Source organism: Leptosomus discolor, chromosome 13 (genome assembly GCF_034619465.1).
Source record: "Leptosomus discolor isolate bLepDis1 chromosome 13, bLepDis1.hap2, whole genome shotgun sequence".
In the NCBI taxonomy this organism is placed as follows: domain Eukaryota; kingdom Metazoa; phylum Chordata; class Aves; order Leptosomiformes; family Leptosomidae; genus Leptosomus; species Leptosomus discolor.
The window spans coordinates 22,208,373-22,223,741 of NC_141403.1; the positions used below are offsets into that span (position 1 = coordinate 22,208,373).

Consider the following 15,369-nt stretch of genomic DNA (forward strand, 5'->3'; position numbering starts at 1 on the left):
CCAGACCAAGCATCTCCTTGATTTACTAATGTCTAATATGGGTTAAAACTCTATCTCACTACCTGTACTATTAACTGGTCTCTTTTCTACCCAATCACCTACTTTCAAACTTAATTTTTTTAAAAAACAAACATTCTTTCAGACCTTTCTGTCAGCTGAAAATCACCAGTAGGTCCCAAAACCGAAAAAGGAGAAAGGTTTTACAGAGAGCCAAAAGAACCCCCACCAATAAATCAACTTTACAGCATATACATCCATCTCACTAACAAGCAAGCACCTTCTGTTTACAGTGATGGAGATCCAAGCAATGGCAACTGCACAAGCTCACTCCTTCAGTGTTTGCTTTGCCATGTTTTCCTAACCTAAGTCAAACACATTCCTACTGCACCCTTTCAGTTCTCATTAAAATCCTTAGCAGAACCTCTAAACTGGATTTTTCCCCACAGTACTTACTTGCAGATAATACTTCCTCTAGATTTGCTGTGGCAAGGTTTAATCTGCAGCGAGCAGGCAATTGCCTTCCACATTTCTGGTTGGCATTTTTTAATATCAAGCACAGGAATATTTATAAACGGCATCTTAATACTCCCTTTTTCCCACAGCTTCATGTCATTCATGGCTCCCTGGTCTGACTGGGTATTGCAGCTCCTAAAAAGTTCTGTTGGTCTTAAAAGAAAAAGTGAAGATATGGCATGTATACAAGAAAAAGAAAATACCACACATTTACACTTCACTATATGAATTCTATGAACCTTGACACAGCTTGCTTTTTGTGGTATAAAATAAATGAATCCCTTCCACAGTTAAGCAAGATCAAAATCAATTTGAATTCTGTCTTTAAGGAAAATAAGCTCTTTAAGACTCAAGGCTGAAACTCCCTTCTCACCTCTACCTCTTAGATCAAGTATCACTTAAATTTTTGTTACCTGAGGAAAGTTGACTTAAAAGCAAATATCTTGGATATCCTGAGGATCTGTGCGAATGTCTCCTGCTGAATCACTAATGCAAGTTGATTTATCATTTATATTTGCCCAGGCTGCATCTATCACACATGTGATTCTACTACTCATACAACACTCATGCCGGTTTTCAAGGAAAAGCCAGAGATCTCTAACAGCTAATAAAAGTTTACATGTGGTTTGTTTTTTTTTTTAAACTCAAAGTATTTAATTTGTAACCTTGCAATTACTGATTCAGACACCACTTTTAAATCATGCATTTTGCCCTATAGAGTAAAAAAAACACAGAAATATCTCTGAAAGACAAGGAATTTTGAAAAAGAGTAACATGTAAATTTAACAAGCATTTTAACCTTATGTGTAATACACATCATTCCAGTAACCATGGCTTACTTGTTATACAGCAAGACAGAGGAATATGCTGCTAATACATGATGACATTTTACAAGTTCATGGGTTAGCTTTTATTCTTGTAAGTTTTGTTACGTCTCTTGTCAAATACATTTCCAAAAGTTTATTCTAAAGAAAAACTATTTATTTTTAAATTATCTAAAAGAACATTTGCAGAAAGACAACTACATGCAACCTCAAAATAAGCCTGAAAAACATTTTATTTTTTAAATCAAAGCACAGGAATTCCTTTATAAAATATTCAGTGTCTCTCTCCTACCTGTTATTAAAATTAGTGCAGTAAGTAAGATTTCTACAGCCCAGCTGACAAGGTTCTCGTACATCTGCTAAACAGGTCAACATGGAAACTTCAACTGCATTATACTCACAAAAGCGATCAAATTCTTGCCAGCTCTGTGAATTGCCCCAGCTCGTGCTATAAAGTTTAGTGCAGAGCTCTCTGAAAAAAAAAACACAGACTAAGAAACAAAAAAGAACAGCAGTCGTTCAGATACAGCAAAGCTACCGTTTCTTTGCTGATCACAGCAGGCAGCACGCCCTGTAGAAGTGCCCGCGAAGTCTGCAACGGTATCCAAACGTTGTGCTCAAAGCAGAACTCCACTGTTCTCCACATTTTCCAGTTTTGCTTAAGAATGCTAACAAATCTTTAAGCTAGTGAGTCTGACAGACTTCAGAATACACAACAGCAATACCCAACAAAAACCTAACAGCTGGAAACCTGAACTAATGACTTCGAGGTGAGAACTATCCCACCTAATTTTACCTGTAATAAATCTACGCTGACAAGACAATATACAACCTCTAATCACACCTTCTCCTCCCACAGAAATGACTAGCAAGCAAAACACATTTCTTCTTTTGCCCTGATGTTTGAAACAGGTGTGCTCTTTGTTGCTTGTGGGCAAGATGTTTCCTGGTGTGAGCAATACTCCAGCCACTTTGTTCACAGTGATACCCTACAAACCACAAGTGTTCCCTTCCCAGCTGAAGGTATGGAACTTGACTGCATTATGAAAGTCTACTGTATATTGAAAACGTGAGGGAAGGATGCATTTCTAGAGCTCATTGTCAAAGCAAGCAACTAAAAGATATTGTGTCAACTGCCCTATGCTACAATGTGCTAAGAAATAACGTATCTCGGGGGCTTTACGACTGAACTTCCCTTTTCTGCCATGTACATCACAAATCTTGAGACTTGTGAGAATTTATATTGATACTTTTGCACTGTGTTGTTTTCCTTATAAGATACTGCTGCATTCAGGATCCATTGTTTTGTTACTGGAAACTTTGATATAGAAGGAAGCAACAGCTCAAAAATCAATGTTTGCAATTTATTTTGACTATTGATTCATTTAAAACGCAATAATGATCTATTTTTAAAGTGGACAGATAACCACTCTAAACTTTTTAGTTTAGGCTCCAATCACGGTCATTTGCAATTGTGCAATATTTGCTGAAAACTTTTTTTTTTGGAATGTCGGAATAGTTACTTCCATTATTTAATTATGAAATGACCCAACTTGTTTTTCACTGAAAAGAATCTGAGTAGCATCTAGTAAGGAATACTGCTAAGGTTTTAACATGCAGTTTTAAGCTAAGGTTTTAACATGCAGCAACCGGGAACTTGAGAGAGTTTGTGCAGATCATTATCCCCTTGGCTGTCTCTAGCATCTGGTTCAGGCCCCCTCATCTTGTTGCAATTGGCTTTTATGACCACAAATAAGGCATAGGTTTCATTATCTTGGTGCGGCTGCTGTAACAAGCCAGTGCTAAATGTGAGAAAAGTGTGATTCCTCTTATAGAACAGTATTTTCTGAGGAACAAAGTACGTGTTGGACAGAATGTGACACCCATCTGATCACCTAAATTTGTATTTTTTCTAAGAATTCACACAACTCTTTATTTGATGTACATAGCAAGATTCGGGCAAAGGCCTGATACAAGAGAAATTCTGAAGTGTTTCCACAAGTAGAAATGAGGGTGGAGAGATACTGACCTACATGTGGAAGAATTTGCTTTCGAACAGCAATGGAGCTTAGCCCCATCGAGGCCTGTTGAAGGCGGAGGGTGCACAGTGACTCCTGGGTGAACAGATCTTGAACTCTCAAGAAAACACTGCCAAAGTGGATCCTGAGGGAGAGGCATTGTTTTACAGCCTTCTATAAGTCCATCGACAATCTCAAGCTCTGTTTTCATTGACATCAGAATTCTTTTACAAGCAGTCTGACACGCATAGTCTTCTGCTCTATCACAGCAATACAAACCTGTCAAAAAATTAAAAATAGTTAGTGATCAAGCAAACAACAACCACCAAGACGCATCACACAGCAGCCCTCAGAGGAAAAGTGCTATAAGGAGGCTTCCCTCCCCACCAAATAATCTCAAATAATATTGCTTCCTTTAAATGCAAACAGAATCAATCCTGGAAAAAACCCACCACCAATATGTAGATTTTTTTTTAAAAAAAATAAATTAAAAAAATCAATAATGCACCTACAAAGAAAAGTTATCATTATATAAACTGATACAAATACAATTATAATATAGAAATACATTAACACAATTTATACAATTGACCTAAACAATAACAGGTTATGTCTAAAAAGAACATACAATCCTCAAACATTCTCAGTATTTTTTATAACTTTCAGTGAAGAAGGACTTTTTATACTTACTATCTGTGGGATTTCTCATTGGATATGACTGTGTATAGTTGTTCACACAGTGTATAAGCTGAGGGCTAATAGAGGCACAGTAATTTTCAACCGCTTTAATTTGTGAAGGACCAGGAGAAGAATCTGTCCGAAAAATTGCTTGACAATATTCCCGACAGTTGGTGTGATGACCTGCATAACTGCAACAGACTGACCCCACTGGGGAAACAAACAAACAAACAACAGAAAATCGATGGGTTCCTACAGACAGAAATGAAGAAACGAGCATGTCTGTAGCACACACGTGACGCTTGTGCGATTACTAGGAAAAAAAAAAAAGAAGAAATTCTTCCACGCTCTATTAAAATAATCTCTGTCTACAGGATGACTGGGAATATCGGTAACTGGCCAAATTACATTTGTTTGTTTGGCTGGAGAAAAAAGTCCCTACAGCCATCTTGAACTCCAGTTCAAGACAGCAGCAAGCCAGCTGAATTTTATCTTCAGCTCTTTTGTTCTTATTTAAAGTAACCAGATTTGTCCTATAACTGATTTATTAGACAAATTTTAGTAGTAAATAAATAAATATGAGAGTAGTATCCTAAAACTCATTCAAAAAAAATAAGAGAGGCAGTATTGTGATTCACCCATTTTTTGATATGTTATTAAATATGCAGTTCTTGAGAAATAATTTTATTGGAATTAATCCTGAGACACTCATTTCTTCTCACTTTATATAGAGAGGCATCAGGCAAGAAAATACTTGCACGGTGCAAGATTTCAGCTATGCATTTAATATTGTAACTTAACACTCATCAAACGAATAAAGCAGAAGGTAAAAATAAGCTTCTAAGCAATCGTCAAAACAGGACACAAAAACCAAATACAGATACAAAAATGAAAAACTGATGTAAATTATATGAACAGCCCAATCCCCTTATCACTTGAGCAAGAAAATTTATGCATGTGGTTTGTCCTCCTACAGAACTGAATCCATGTGATTTGTGTATATGTACACTCAAAGAATTTCTCACATTTTAGAGAAAAAAGGATAGAATGATATAAAAGAAAAACAACAGAGACAAACTATTCTTCACATACTTACTTTCATTTCTGTTAATACAACTAAAGAGAGCATTCTGAAATCAAAACAAAAATAGCATTACAAGCCAGAAAACTTCAAATAAATATTTAAGTGTCTAGTCATTTCTTATAATGAGCTAATAAATCTAACTGTTATTATTTGTTCCAATTAGATTGGATTAAAACAAAAACACTATACAAAAACACTGAAAGTAGGAAATTAGAAGATCAGGGGTCACTTGAGTTCTGTGTGCACTCATAATAACACAAATAAATATTCAAGCAAGTAAAGAAGAAGACTTTCCCGGACTAACTCAGAAACAGTATGCTACAATACGATGTCCCAAAATGGTTGGTTTGTTTGTTTTTTAATGACAATAATTTTAAAGTTTCTATGTGAGAAAAAGAACTCTGCACAGATGCACACCTGCAAATAGAAAATGTCAACAACCTAACTCAACAACAATACACCTGAAGAGCCAAAACATGCTACCAGCTCCCTCAAACTGCAGCCGCAAGGTACCACTGGGGATATAGCACACAGGAAAGGACAGAAGAGGGGAAACACACACACTCTGCTGTTTCAGAGGACTCGAATCCACAATACAATCCTAGAATCATGGAATGGTTTGGGCTGGAAGGGACCTCTAAAGCCCGTCTAGCCCAACCCCCTGCAGTGAGCAGGGACACCTTTAGCTACATCAGGTTCCTCAGAGCCCCGTCCAACCTGACCTTGAATGTTTCCAGGGATGGGGCTTCCACCACCTCTCTGGGCAGCCTGGACCAGCGCCTCATCGTCCTCACAGGGAAGAATTTCTTCCTTATATCTAAGCCTAAATCTCCCCTCTTTCAGTTTGAAACCGTTACCCCTCGCCCTATCACCACCCTCCCTGATCCAGAGTCCCTCCCCACCTCTCCTGCAGCCCCTTTCAGCACTGAAGGCCGCTCCAAGGTCTCCCCGGAGCCTTCTCTTCTCCAGGCTGAACACCCCCAACTCTCCCAGCCTGTCCTCACAGGGAGCTGCTCCAGCCCCTCAGCATCTTCGTGGCCTCCTCTGGACCCGCTCGAGCAGGTCCGTGTCTGTCTTGTGCTGGTGCCCCCAGAGCTGGACGCAGCCCTGCAGGGGGGTCTGACCAGAGCAGAGCAGAGGGGCAGAATCTCCTCTCTCAAGACTACTGAACTCTTGCCCAAAACAACCACAGTCTTACCCACACTGAAAAAGCACATTTCTTCTTAAAAACATAGATACCACATATAAACTTTCCAGAACTCCATGAAAAGATGAAGTCATGAGGTTGGAATTGGAAAATGTGGTTGCCAGTTATCAAAGATGGTGAAAAAGAAAAGAAATTTGAACACCCTCCACATCTGACCTCCACACTTGTCAGAAGACCAGATTATAAGAAGTGATCAAATACATAACACAGTGACAAAACACAATCCCCATCTTCATAAAGTTCCTGATCTCCATCTTTTCCCCTATCCCCATCATTACACAAATTTGTATTTTACACAGCATCTAGAGAAGAAAACAGAAACACCGTCATACTGATCCACAAGCATAACGTGGGATTAAAATCCTGCTTCAGTGCAGCAAAATATCAGATGTGCTACCACTGCTACATGAGAAAAGGAAGAGACCTCAGACGCAGACCTAACTTAAGCTCGGCAGTTCACTAGATCTTTCACCTATGCTAGTTACTCGTATTTACTGCATTGCAGAGACATGGGTATCCCCAATAATCTCTGGAGTATTTTTGTGAAAATTTGTACTGCTGCAAATAGATGGAAGCATTACACTTCTAAAGTGAAGAAAATACAAACACGTTAGGAATCATCTTGATGTTTCTATTTTTCTTTTTGTCTTAGAGATTGTTTAGAGCGCAGGAGTTTGGTTTTCAGTTCCTATTCTCTACTTGCTTTCTTCTCAGAGATCATCCGAGTCAATCAACCTGTTTTTATCAATCCCGATTTCCTCCCCTACAGTCTAGGTAGGATTAGAGAAAAGCAAAGCAAATACCAAAGTGATCAAAACTCCCAGTGGCTAATTCATAAAAATGCCAGTAACTACAACATCTGAATGCTGAGGGTTTCCTCTCAGGCAGCTTGCTCGCCTTCGGTTAGGCTGAATGGGGAAGGGTAAATACAGAGCATCTCTCTGTTCCCAGGAGCAGCACAAACAGGCAGCCTTGTCTCTACCAGACAGCTTCAGTATATAACCCACACTTTCTGCACCCCTTCCCTTACCTGCTCACCCTCAGAGACACCTTAAATCCTGACACCAGAATCAGTAAATATTATAGAGTCCCAACTTCTTATTTCACTGAAGTGCTACTCATTAAGCACATGTATTGCTCTAGAGAACCTGGGAATTCTACAAACCCACTTTCTTAAGATTTTTTTTTTTCCTTATGAAAGTTTTGTAAGTACCCAAGTACAAACATGATTCTTTTAAAGATGTTGTTCATTTTCATAGCTATCTTCACCCTCTTTTCTGAGTTCATTCAAGAGTAAGCACTTCAGAACACAGATTTGCTCTCTGTGTGAATGAGCATTCAAAAAAATTAGCATTCCTGCATAGACAGTTCTGATGAAAATCTGATGAGCCAAAAGAATTATTTACTGCACCAAAAGGTGGAAGACTCACATTTTAGCTTAGATTTGAAATGCCTCAAGCCTTGACGTTTCAGTTTATATCATACCATTAACGACTTTATGCTGTAATTGAAATCACAAGTTCCAACTAGTCAATTACTCTTTATGTCGTTTAAATCAAGTGCCATGATCCTGTTTTCTACAGTCTCACAATTATATCATCTTTTTGGAGAATATACTCTTGGACAGTGAAATACGTTACGAGTCAAATGCAAGATTGTAAAGAGGACAGTCCCAATACTGTTGTGAGCCGCGTCACCTTCTTCTATTTACAGAAATAAATTGATTTAAACCATGTGTAAACCATGGCAGATGTGGCACTGAAATAATGACCCGAAGAGAATGAACACAAATCTAACTTGAAAATGTAAGTTAGATTTCCACGAACACCAGCTACTTATAATTTTAGCAGTCATGAATAAAAGCACAGGTCTATTGGGAACACCTCACACAAAAATTCAAAAGTCCGCCTTACACAAAACAACGCCCAAAACCTCACAAAGTAACAACTGAGGCATTTTATTTTCCCTCTTCTAATATCCCCTACCAAATTTTAGATCTTTTCTCCCAAGAGCACAGATACTGCTTCATTGCTCAGGGACTCAGAACGAGTTGGCAGCAACACCCCTCATCCCAGCAGCCAGTTTTCATCGGAGTCAATTCAGATTTTCCTTTACTACCCACAAAACAAATCCTGTCACCCATTCATCTCTGTAACATGGACAAGAGAACTCACGGAAACAGAACGTGGAGACAGAGTACAGAACACTTTATACTGTTGCCTAGCGGCTCATGCCACTTCCATCGCACCACGCGCCCTTCTCTACGGGCGCCAGACATCAGTTATCAGAGAGACCCTGTTTCAACGTGACCACCTGGTTTCTTTGGGACCTTCCATGGGTGACAAAAGGAACAACTGTCACACAGTGTCACACAGGCATTGCATACGCAACATCACTGACCCAAACCTGGCTGTCATCAGAGCTGCTGACACCAGATTTCACGGCACGCGCCCCGTGTCAAGCACTGGAGGTGGCACACAAACCAGACAGGCGGAAAGCACCGCTGTAACTGTATGCACTGATGTACTGGGACACTCGAGGCTCCTGAAAAGGCTGAAGTCTGTCCGTCATGGTTATCCCTAAGTCCTTGACCACACTGTTAGCACAACCAACACTTAGAATCATGATGCAATGCTGCTAGAAAAGCAGCTAAGAATTGTCATGTCATTTAAAAGTTGAATGTTATAAAAAAGTAATTAAAAATCAGTTCAGGGACAATAGTGTCACTGGCCCCGTCAGCTCAGACTGCAGTTTATAACTACACACAAAACAGAAGAATGTTGAGAAGATTATGGTGTCTACCAACGCTCCTCCTCTAAAGAAGGGCTCAAGTTGAGACAAAATTATCTTCTTGCAGCAATTTTACACACCAATTTTATATATGCAGGATGCCCTAAGCAGATAATAAATCATCTTCTTTCTGTCCTTTGAAACTGTAGTTCCACAGACTGCTGAATCACTGTAATAATGCTTGTGCTTCTGTTAAGAGGAGGTGGTCTTACTTCTCTTCTCCACCTTGTTTTCACCACCTTGTTTTCCACCTTCTCTCGCTGTTCCCAGTTGTATAGTCTTGTTTATGCCTTTACACCAGCTCTGGCACTAACTATCTTCTCATGACCTGATCTTTCTCAGTAACCCTGCTGAAAACTCCTCTATCTCATCTTCTAGAGATTTAAAGTAGTGATTTCAACATGTATAATACTAAGTTAGAAGAGCATAATCACTCAGATATCATCTACCTTTCAGATATCATTTTCTAGAAGGACCTGCCAGATGCCAGAAGCAGAGTAAGGTAAGCAGAAGTATATTTGTACGGCTAGCCATGGGAGGGAATGTATGTGGAGAAAGGGCAGGTGGAGAAAGGGCAGTTGCAGGAAGGAACAGGAAAAACTTGAGCTGCACTGAACTGTTAAAGGCACCCATGGTATTTCATGAAACTGTAGTGCCTGCAGCCACCACAGAACACAGTGCTCGTCAGGGTGCTGCCTCTGCTCTCCGGGTAGATCTGGGTGACTGTTCGGTTCTCCAGAAAGCACAGGTACACGTGTGGGGAGTGCACAGCTACACAGACATGGGAGAATCTTTAATAAGAAAAAACAGCGTGTAGTCACCTGCTGGTAAATAAAGCTGCTAACAGCGTTCGACAGCCAGTCCGACTGGAATTACTAACCATAACTTCATCACAGAAAACAGGGTTAATGCCCATCTCTAGTAAAACAGCACTCATGTTTAAGAAATCAGCAGCTTTTCTGCCCACTCAAGCTTCCTTCTGAATCTGCTAGTGAACTGGCAGAAGAGAAAGACAGAGAAAACAAAGCAAAAGATAAAACGGAGATAGAGGCAAGGAAAAACAAAAGAAAACACCCCCCCCCCCCCAAAAAAAAAAAAGGCAGAAAAAGATATTCTCTTTAAAGGCAGAACTAAGTCATCAAGATCTGGGAAAATGAGGATAAAAAGGCAATACTGTGTACACAGACAGAGCCTGACACTCCATTTTCGACTTGTGAATAAAATATTAAGTAAACAGAGAGGGCAATATTGAAATTTATAGGACACAAACATAATGATTTGTTTTACTTGTGCATTGATCTCAGCTTTAGGCCTCTCTTTCTTTAAAACCAAACATTGCTGAAACTGGTGATTCAAGCCAGTGAGGCCATAAGCAGACAGAATGGAAAGTGGCAGGCGGACACCGGCAACACAACCGTGTATGCCTTAAAGGAGAGAGTCCCAAAGACCTCTTGGTGTTACACAAACAGACAAAGGCAATTTAAACTTATCCAGCAGAGAACATCGCCCAGTCTTCCTCACCAGAAGCTCCTTGAAGCAAGGTTTTAGCCAGTACTGCAGGACCTAACTGGTTTCGCTCTTTTTGGAGCTCATCAGCTGCAGGTAACGGCTCAAAAACCAAAATGCACGCACACAAACACAAACAGAGGGAGCATTTTGCCACAGGAAGGAGTCTTCTGCATCGTAAGGCAGGCTTATAATATATAAGTGCATTTTTTTCTAAATGGCTGCCTCTTGTGTCTTCAATGACAAGCGACATCGATGCTGTTCTTTCACACCAGAAATTAAGATTATTTTGTTAAAAATCATAGATTATTTTCCTCCCTAGAAATTATCATGGTATCTGTATTCTACTAACTCTGGCAGAAAAATAAGTTTAGTACTGTTGTCTTGGGCAACCTAGCCATGTTAACTATTTGAACATAGATCCTACTCAATTCAGGCCATCTTCATTTAGAAATATTGCCTACGGTTAACAAACACACTAGGAAACAAAATGCTTCACTCTATGAGAACTGCAATGAAAATCTTGTTAATCTCTCCTTGATGTCATATCTTTGAATATATCAACAGAAGATAAAGCCAGAAGGTTACACACTAATTTTAAGTGGAGACAGCTGAAGTCTCAAATGATGGTGCGTATCTGTCAAGAATTTTAAAAACTTGCAGTAATCAACAAGTAAGGCCAAGGCTTTCCTTAACGAGGCAAACCAGTAAAGAAGTGAGAACACTTGCACAGGAAGGTAGAACAAAATCACGGGAACTTAAATTTTGGCAAGATCCTTGAGTGTTCAATCAACCTTCTTTGAGCCGTAGAGGACAGACAAAAAGCACCAGCAGATATGATGACAGCAATATCAGCTACAATGGTCAGAGTCCACCCTGAATCCATGAAGCAGGACTGCCAGGGCCGCACACAGCCATGTGCCTCAGGAGTTCATGAAACCTGTTTTGGAACCTTTTCCTACACAATGTCCTAAACAGCTCCTTGAGTTATAATCTATTGTCTCTGAGTAAACCAAGAGAAGAGCTAAAAACTGCTGAGTGCGTTTTTCAGAAGGGGTAATTAGTGGCCAGCATTCACTAAAACCTCAGCACAATGCAGGATGATGTGACCCTAGACGATAAAACACTTGTGAAAAAGTGAATATTTTTCTGAATCCCTACTGCAGCACTTGAAGCTGCAGGCACTGCTTTTGAAGCTTCTGTATTTAAAAACTGCAAGAAAACAAAGCCAGATTAAGCTAAACAGTGCTCAAACCTGAGAGCACAAAAGTACCTTTAAACAGTCCAGGGACACCAAAAACAGCTTTAAGAGCAGAAGCTAAATAACTGGCAACATTTCCAATTCTATTTTGACCTCCCGGCACATGTTAATAGTGCTCAGCTGCAGCAAAGCTCTTGTAAGGCCAATTAACTAGAGACCTCAGAATGTCTCAGCACACATGAAACAAGCACTGCGGTTCTTAACGTGCAGAGGTAAACTCACAGTATGCCAGGATGTAGAGACTCAAGAGCTGCAATCTAACGGAAATTTTAGTGCTACCCATACATGCACAGAAGAAAAGTGATTTTAAACGCAATAATAAAGCCTTTACAGCTTATTTCAAGCTTTATAAACTATTTTCAGTTACTCCTCCAAGGATGTATTCCATGTGGTCTTTTCAAAAACAAACCTCAACTTTACACAAAACTTTTAAAAATAGGACAAACAGAAAATCCTACATATAATCCAGACAGTTACCACTTCTTTCTTCTTCCTTTGACTATTACCTACCTCCTTTTTAGAGGAAGATGAACAGGATAGTGGAAAGCTGGAAGAAGTGGTGAAAGATAAGAGTTGAGATGCACAGAACTAGAGAAAAAACGAAGATGACAAAATGAGTATCTGAGAAGCAGAAGACGGGAAAAAGGACTACCAGAATAAAAACTTTCAAAAGAAGACAAAGTACATTTCAGTAATACTCAAAAATACTCAGCAACTTGTGTCAAATGTTTCAATGTCTGTACACAGTGCTACTAGAAAATAAAAAATGCGTGTTCAACAGGACACGCAATCTTCAATACACTGATGAAAACCAAATAGCTGATTACAACATGATTAATTGCTAAAATGTGTAAACTCTCCAAATTAGAAGAATCGCAAGCTTCATAAATATTTACAGTAAAAGTAATCCAGAAACACATAATCAGCAGAAAAAGCATCCTCAATTAATCTTGTGAAAAGCTGGCACATCAATACTGAAGTGATTCTGCTACTGTACAAGCAGACTCTGCTTAGCAACTCCAAACTTTGTGACGCCTCCTGCTTGGAGTTTGGGGTGTTTTCACTGCTCTGACCCCTATCCCCTACCCCCGAAGACTTACCTCATTCTTCATGCTCACTAACTCAGCGTAAAGCTGACGGGTAACTCATGAAGTTGCTTGCCTAATCTCAAAAGATTACAGAAAAGTACTATGCACAGTTCAGTCAACTACTGTAAGAAGCTTGTGAAAACCCTCTGGGAAATCTTTGCGTGAGAACCTAAGTAAGCTATGAAAGTCGGTAAGCTATGAGAGTGTTTACAAAAGGAGAATTATTCTTGGATATTCTTAATTCAGCTAGTTTTTACTTACATGCCATATACTTACATATTCAATACCTCAATAACAGACTTGAGAGCTGATGAATAGCACTATGATCTATACTGTAAACTAATTCTCAAATTGGATCCTCATTTTTAGTGACTCAAGTACGAATTCTTAAACACAAAAGGCAAACACAGTATGTACGACATTGCATTTATGTGGGCTGTTTCTGACCTGACGCCATCTCTCTCCATCTTACCTAGCCGCGTTCCCCGTTGTGCTGTTTCTCCCCCAGCCAGCCCAGCTGAGTGCCAAGCATGGTACTGGTCACAGACACAGAAGCTGCTTACAGACTACAGAGGGAGCAGGACACGTTCACCAAGGCTCCACAGGTCCCCTCCAGAATTTCCTATCTTAGTCAAAAATTCCTTGATTCTTATACAACCAATGGGTCTCTTGAGAGCATTTCAAGTACCATTTTTCACGAGTGCCTGTTAGCCTAGGTACACAGGAAAACCCATTCTCATACAAAATTCTGTAATAATAATAAATAAAAGATCTACCACGTCAGATCGTTATTTTCTGTCCCTAACACAGCAGCTGTGTCTACTACACCTAAGGCTCATTAAAAAAGTTCTCTTTCCTTCTTCACCAACCAGAAGACTGATTCCTTCTTCCACCATTTTTGGCCCTCTCCTCTTTAGTGTTGCAGATAGAAAGAGTTAAGGTTTTCTGTACAATAACAGTAAGAACAATCTTGAGTAAGTGAGGGACCCACTTTCCAGAATTCCAGATAAAAACTGGAAAAAGAAGAACTAGGAAAAGGAAATAAGATGACTATCACCATTTCGTAGTCATTCTTTAATCTCTTACCTTTCCTCTCCCGCTCTCCTTCAACCCATATTGGCCAACCTCCTACAGCAATGCAGAAATCCAGAAAAAAAGAAGGAAACAGACCAGCATAATAGAGCAGAAGCTTACAGATGTTGACAGCACAGCTTATCGTAGCATGAGAGGAGACAGAACTACTTAAAATGAAAATTCATTTTTAAGAGAACAAGCTATGGTAACTTCAACAGTGGAGAATCTAGGAAAACACTCTAGATTGATTAGATAAAAGGACCAAAGCGGGGGGGAGGGGAGGAATTTAATGTTTCCTGGAAAAACAGGAAACCCGCTACACTTCTGCCCAAATCAAGAGAACAGAGAGTTGTCCGATATCCTGACCTGTTGATTATGAGCAGAGTTTATGCAGGACTAGCTAATTCAGGGCAGAAGGAAATGAGATGAAAGGGAGGAGGAGGAATCTGGCTTTTAATTAAGAAACAGATCAAAAGAAAAGCAGTTCTAACAGAATGGCATTTCTACTAATTGTAGAATTACTTTTTTTGGTAGAATACAGGCAAAGGCAGATTTCTGAAAAATATCCTGATGATTAACTTTAAGAGCAGAACAGTAAAAACAACTGCAAGCATTAATAGTTTCACTGATGTTACAAAAATTTATTAATTTGAAGTGATTTACATTAGGATAAGATACTTAAAAGGTTATTCTTTCCTGAGTTTATTTCTTTAGGTGACTTTCAAGCTGACCCTCCCACTATAGAAGCTGAAATGCTTCTGATGGAACGAACGCTCACAATGAATGCTGACTTCCATCAGGACTCGTACAAAACAAGGGTTTTTGGAATCCATGGCCCTCATTTTGAATCTTTTTCATTCAAATTAAGATATATGCAAGTCTAAAAAAAGACAAGACCTTTTCACTGCAAACGATTATACTTTTACAAAGACTGTAGAGAGAGGCAATTTACATTTGGATTGAAAATAAGCATATCCAGACACATGACTATAAAGAAGACTGGACTTTCCTTCTTCTACAGGATACTTTTTACAGAATTTATAAACCAGTTGATTTTTACTAAGATACATCCAGACACATATACACATACCTCATATTCCTTCCTGCAGACCTTTAAAACATCATTCTTTGCAGAAGCCTGAAAGACAGATAAATTTCTCCATTTGTAGTAGAAAAAAAATAAAATCACATTGCAAAATAAAGACGATTCCACCTTTATATTAACTGTGACAACAATGGATTCATGATCTATTTAAACGTCCCCTTTTAAGAACCTAACGAATCCAAGTAAAGCTTTAAGGAAAAAACCAGAAATCATGGCTGTCA

The 15,369-nt window shown here is 39.2% G+C and overlaps 1 protein-coding gene across 1 annotated transcript in view; it reads right to left on the minus strand.

The window, feature by feature from the left end:
- Positions 1-15,369, minus strand: part of RECK (reversion inducing cysteine rich protein with kazal motifs) — a 66,769-nt gene that overhangs the window by 25,388 nt on the left and 26,012 nt on the right. Inside the window, exons 6-12 of the mRNA XM_086472480.1 lie at positions 15,134-15,181; positions 14,056-14,097; positions 5,130-5,163; positions 4,046-4,243; positions 3,367-3,634; positions 1,630-1,809; positions 454-666 (exon numbers count right to left, since the gene is read on the minus strand). Coding sequence (XP_086328606.1) covers positions 454-666; positions 1,630-1,809; positions 3,367-3,634; positions 4,046-4,243; positions 5,130-5,163; positions 14,056-14,097; positions 15,134-15,181 — 983 coding nt within the window. The remainder of the gene's footprint in view (positions 1-453; positions 667-1,629; positions 1,810-3,366; positions 3,635-4,045; positions 4,244-5,129; positions 5,164-14,055; positions 14,098-15,133; positions 15,182-15,369) is intronic.